This window comes from Ursus arctos, unplaced genomic scaffold (assembly GCF_023065955.2).
Source record: "Ursus arctos isolate Adak ecotype North America unplaced genomic scaffold, UrsArc2.0 scaffold_14, whole genome shotgun sequence".
Taxonomy (NCBI): domain Eukaryota; kingdom Metazoa; phylum Chordata; class Mammalia; order Carnivora; family Ursidae; genus Ursus; species Ursus arctos.
In genome coordinates this window covers 45803128-45808733 of record NW_026622808.1, presented here as the reverse complement: position 1 = coordinate 45808733, position 5606 = coordinate 45803128, and the positions used below count along the sequence as shown (strand labels likewise).

Genomic DNA, 5606 nt, shown 5'->3' with positions numbered 1-5606 from the left:
CAGCCCCCCATTCAAGAAGCCGCTCGGCTATCCCAGCCAGCACAGGGCGCCCGGCGCGCCTCGGAGCGCACGTTCCTCGCCTTCTCCTGCCGGCTCCCCCTGGACATTATGCGGCCGAGCAGCCGAGCCCCAGTCCTCCTCCTCCTCCGGCTCCTCCTGCGGCCCGAGCGGCTCAGCTCTCGGCAGGCGGCGGCGTTGCTCAGCCGAGCGCAGACGGGACCCTCGCGGCGAGACCTCAGCGACTCCTAAAGTCAAAAGTTGGCGGCGGGCGCCAGGCTCCGCGCGCTCACCGCGGCCGCTGCCTCGCGTCGCCGCCGCAGCCAAGCAGGGCAGGAGGGAGGGGGGTGGGAGCCACGGGGGAGGGGTGGGGAGCACCATGCAGTTTGTATCCTGGGCCACACTGCTAACGTTCCTGGTGCGGGACCTGGCCGAGATGGGGAGCCCAGACGCCGCCGCGGCCGTGCGCAAGGACAGGCTGCACCCGAGGCAAGGTAATGAAGCTCCGGCCACCGCGACCCCTCCGCCCCAGTCGCCACCTCCCCAGCCTCTGCGTCCGACTGCGGGCACCCCGCAGCGGAGGCCGCTCTCCTTTTCCTAGAAAGAATTATCTCCGGTTTTACAGCCTCTCCCTTCTTTAGGTCATTTCCAGCCAATTTCTAGAGAGAGCCGCTGTAGAACAAACGTAGTCTCCTCCACCCCTCTTGGCTTGTAGTTTGATCTTCCCCTTCCCCACCTCCATGCCCCAAACGGTAGTTACTTAGTAACTGGGGGTAGCTGATAGTGGCATGTTTTATTTTATTCAGGGTATTTGTCAGGATCTGAAATTATCTTATGTATTTTTTGACTTGTTCATTGTCTGCTTCCGAATGGTGTATCCATAGTTCCTGGCCATTCCTGGCACATAGTAGGTGTTCAGTAAATATTTGTGCATTGGCTGAGGGTGAAGGCATTGACTCAAATGGGCAAAAATAACTGTTGGAAAATAACCCGGATCAAAGCCCCCTTCATTTTAAATTAAAACTTGCGGGAAACTGGTGTGCGGAAAATGGAATTATTGGTTCATATGTCTCTGCTTTTCCCTGCAGTGAAATTATTAGAGACCCTGAGCGAATACGAAATCGCTTCTCCCATCCGAGTGAACGCTCTCGGAGAACCTTTTTCCACGAATGTGCACTTCAAAAGAAGGCGACGGAGCATTAACGCTGCCTCTGACCCCTGGCCTGCCTTCGCTTCCTCCTCTACCTCTTCCCAGGAGCATTACCGCCTCTCTGCCTTCGGCCAGCAATTTCTATTTAATCTCACTGCCCATGCCGGATTTATCGCTCCAATGTTCACTGTCACCCTCCTCGGGACGCCCGGGAAGAATGAGACAAAGTTTTATTCCGAGGAGGAAGCGGAACTTAAGCATTGCTTCTACAAAGGCCATGTCAATACCAAGTCCGAGCACACGGCGGTCATCAGCCTCTGCTCAGGAATGGTGAGTTGGTGTGAGCCCTCCCTTCCCACCCCTCCCCTCCGCCTCTTCACCCATTTCCGTAAGGCTTAATTAATTGCTCTCCAGCCTAAGACCCTCATTGCGCCGTTTCCACTCTGGCTTTAAATATCCGCTAGAAACTCGTTTGCACCCTGAGATTTGAGTGACAAGCCCAGCGCATGTGCTTACACTGGAGAGTAGCGCATGTATCCGCCCCCAAGGGGTTCGGTATGTTTCCGAGCTTTCTAGAGTCCAAACTCGGCTCCACTGCGCTTTGCCCAACGCTAGTAGGCGGCTTGGAAGTCGGTTTCCAAATTCCGAGAGTTGTCCTTCCTTGCAGCAAACCCTGCTGCCCAGGAGCGGAGCAGCTGAGCGCAGGGAGGACCTGACTCCTTATTGGCGCGTCTTGAGTCAGGGGTGTGGGCTGAGGATCCCCAGCCTCGGGTATGGGGAGTTCTTCTGTGTGTCGTGGAGGGCTGTGCGTAATCTAGAGTCCCGGCGATTTCTCTGGGCCTTTTTTCACGCGCCAGGAACCCTGAGGCTGGACAGGATTGACAGGGAACAGGTCCGTCCCAGGAACGGAAGGGTGGGCCGAGGGCTCCGGGGGCGGGGAAGAGGGCGGAGCCTGCCCCGGACGCTTTGAATTAGGGTAGAAACTGGGAGTGGGGGTGTGGCGCAGTCCGACTCTGCACCCTGCTGGCGGGGTAGCCCCAAGAAACAGAAATAGTGGGGGAGAGCCTGGAGAAGCTGCCCGTACGAGATTTCGGTACTTCTAGGTTTTCTGCCACGCATAGGGGTTCCACAGAATCGAAAGACAGAGCCTACAACGCACGATTCCCCGGAGAGGGAGGGCGAGTGGGCGCGGGCTGGCCACCTCCTTGCACTGCAAAATACGCACTTAGCAGGTTTTCCCAGGGGATACCTCGACCCCCTCCTGACCTCCCCTTACCCGACTCGGTCTCCAGTTGGTCCCACATGGCATCCGCTTTTTACAGCCCCCCCCCCCGACATTTGAAGACCTTTTCTAAAGTTCTGGCCAGAGCGAAAGTGGTCCTTGACTTTCCCAAACGATGTGCGTTCTTGCCGCGCGTGTGACGCAGAAACTTTCCCGGGTTAAGTTCTCCCAGCGCTACGCGCTGCGCGCACTTGCGCCCTTGTGATGCGTATACTCTTCCCCTGAGGACCCACATTCCCCCATCACCTTTTCTAAGGCGGAGCACATATACTTACCCGGGGCACTCGGTTGCCCCTTCTGCTCTCGTTGTTGGTGGATTCAGTGTAAGGTCTGGATGTCGCATCCATCTCCACTGTTCTATGGAAGTGTCCGAAGGGTCTGGTGGGGAGCGAGGCAAGCCTGAAGACTGGGATGGGGAAGGTTTTATCCTGCTGGGATACGGGCATGGGGTTGAGCGCCTCCAGCCCCCAGCAAAGCACCCGGAGCTGCCGCTAGCTGTTGAGGTTGTTTGGGGGTGGGCGGAGACGGCAGTTTGACGCACGGGGGGGTAAGGGGGTGCTGTGGTGAGTCATCGCTGCCCCAAGACCTAGGGCCAAAGCGCAGGAATCCTTCTATTCTTCCAAAGGTTATGGCCAGGGTGGGCATAAGTCCGGCACTGGAACCCAGGTCATCAGAACGCCCCTAGATCCAAAGATTGTAAACCCCAATTCCAGAACTTTACGGATGGGGCAGAGACTGTACGTAAAGTTTGTAAACAACCTTTACTCCTCCTCCTTCCCCGCCTCCACACCCCGCTGAGTGGCCCCAGCAGTAGTATAAATGCTTTGCTGCGCAGTACCTTGATTTCAGTTGGCAATTTTGGGTGGTAACTCGCACGTGGAACTGCAAGTGGTACCTTAGGGAATTGAGGGCCAGGACTTCAGAAATGATTGTGATAACCCCCTTCATATTGCATTTAATTTGCAATCTGCCTTTTCCGGGAGGGAAAAGTCCAGAATACGTCTTAAAGATGAGTGCACTGGGTGTTTCTGTCTTCAGCCTTTAATCTAGCTCCAAACCCTGCATCCCTTTGTCTTCCTTCTGGAATTTATCATTCTTCCTAGGACTTCCCATTACCATTTCTATACCAGTAAGATCATGACGTTCCTAGTGGCCCACCCAGGAAATCTTTCACTCTTTAGAGTGAATCTAAAAATGCCAATCTGCCACCCCAGCACACACACACACACACACACACACACACACACACACCCCACTAGTTATTTTTCCTGAATTCGATCTTAGATGTGTCTCTCACCTGGTCTGAACAAGCACTACCCTAATTCTAGACCTCTTTATTTCTCTGCTCCTCTCTCATTTAGTACTGTTGTCTAAGAAATATTTCCATCTGGCTTCTCCTTCAGTCTTTCCTCTCTAATCCCTGCCACACACTGCTAACAGATTAAGGACGACTAGTTGCAAGATCACGTTACTCCCCTGTTCACTCCCTTTACCTAGTAGCTCCCCACTGCTTAGGGAACAACCACAATCTCCTTCTTCTGACAGTTCAGACCATTTATGATGTGTCTTCTCACGCCTTGGACACCCACATGCCACGCTCTTCTTTCAGGCTTTCCCTCCACCAATCCTATGTATCAATCAATCTGCTTTTGCTCCTTTCTCCGAATTTCTCTCCCATCCCAGTCCTACCTTACTGCCTTTGGGCTTTTGGGTTTACTTGGTCATCTCCCCCAGCATCACATGCTCCAATCCTACTTTCCTTTAAAAGTGTAACTTACATAGCTTCTTCCCCAGGAAAACTTGTCCTTCAGACTGCTGTCATCTCTCCCTCTCTACCTTCACAGACGCTTGTCTCTATCTTTCTTATGATGCTTAGTATGTGCTCCCTTGTATTATGGTTCTTGGTACACACGATCTATCCCGTTCCTTGGCAGCAGGGTCAGCATCAGTGCATTTCTCTCCCATGTTGGAGCCTTAGTACCTGTGTCTATTGTAGGCGCTTAGTACCTATGTTGGAATAAATGGTCACTGTAACCAAGAAAAGATGACTCTGTGATCGAACATTCATCAAACATCAAACATGTCGTTTGTGAATTGACGACAAAATTAATTTGGCATCATACAGATAACATTTATTGGACTCTTATTATGCGTCTTGCACTGCATAAGTGCTTTTTGTGTGCGTTATCTCATCCCATCCACTCGCAACAGCCCAATCCTCAAAACAATCCATTTTACAGATGAGGAAGGACACTGAGGCTTGGAGAGTCGGAGGCTTGCTCAAGGTCTTTAGTAAGTGCCAGAGTTGGGGTTCCCATCCCGTCTTTCTGACCCATGCTCCTAACCGTGAGCCAGAGACTGGGTCTGTGTTCCTAAAGAGACTTTTAAAGTTTTTTTTAAAAAAGGTACTGGACTAAAATCAGGATATCCGAGTTCTAGATTCAGTACTGGCCCCACTCAACTGCTTCTGTATCACTAAGGGGGACTTTGGAAAGTCACTTCCTCCCTCTGGGACTTAGTTTCCCCTTTTACTAATTAAAGGTGCCAGATCACCACCAGATGAGCTCCCTGGTTCTTTCCCAGTGTTTATGGCCTGTCTCTGGTAGATTTCACACGTAGTAAGCTCCTTGCTCTGTGCTCAGAGAACACCAGAGTTGTATATTTAAAACAGAGAGAAGTGCCTGCATGAGAATAAATGGGTTAAACCTCTTCTTCTCTGGAAACCAGCTATTCTTAGTCTGACTACACCAGAGCTGTCCTCCCTTTAAGCCAGCGGCTCATGAATCACGTGGAAGGATTTTTTAAAAATATAGATTCTAGACCTCACCCCTGGAAATTCCAGATCTGCAGGTATGGGGTAATGCCACTAATCTCATTTTTTTTTAAAAGTCCCCAGGCAATTTTGAAGTTTAGATAGGTTTGGAAACCCCAGTGTCTCAGCCTCCTGCTTACCAAACTTTATTGTGCATAAGAATATCTTGGAGTGTTCATTAACGTTCCAACTCCTGGGCCCTACCCCCCAGATATTTTGATTCAGTAGATCAAATTTAGGGTGGAGTGTGATTATTTGAATTTCTAAAAAACTCCCAGATGTTGCCGATACTACCACTAGCAGCTACCACTAGCATTCGAGGACAGTCATGTCCATTGTGTCTAGGGGAAGGTAAAATGGCTCTG

General features: G+C 51.7%; 1 protein-coding gene across 5 annotated transcripts in view; it reads left to right on the top strand.

The window, feature by feature from the left end:
- Nucleotides 1-363: 363 nt before the first annotated feature.
- Nucleotides 364-5606, top strand: part of ADAMTS9 (ADAM metallopeptidase with thrombospondin type 1 motif 9) — a 156169-nt gene continuing 150926 nt past the window's right edge. For all 5 annotated transcript variants that reach the window (XM_026501180.4, XM_057311868.1, XM_057311867.1 and 2 more), the window contains exons 1-2: nt 364-491; nt 1086-1477. In XM_026501180.4, coding sequence (XP_026356965.2) covers nt 377-491; nt 1086-1477 — 507 coding nt within the window. In that variant the 5' untranslated portion in view covers nt 364-376. The remainder of the gene's footprint in view (nt 492-1085; nt 1478-5606) is intronic.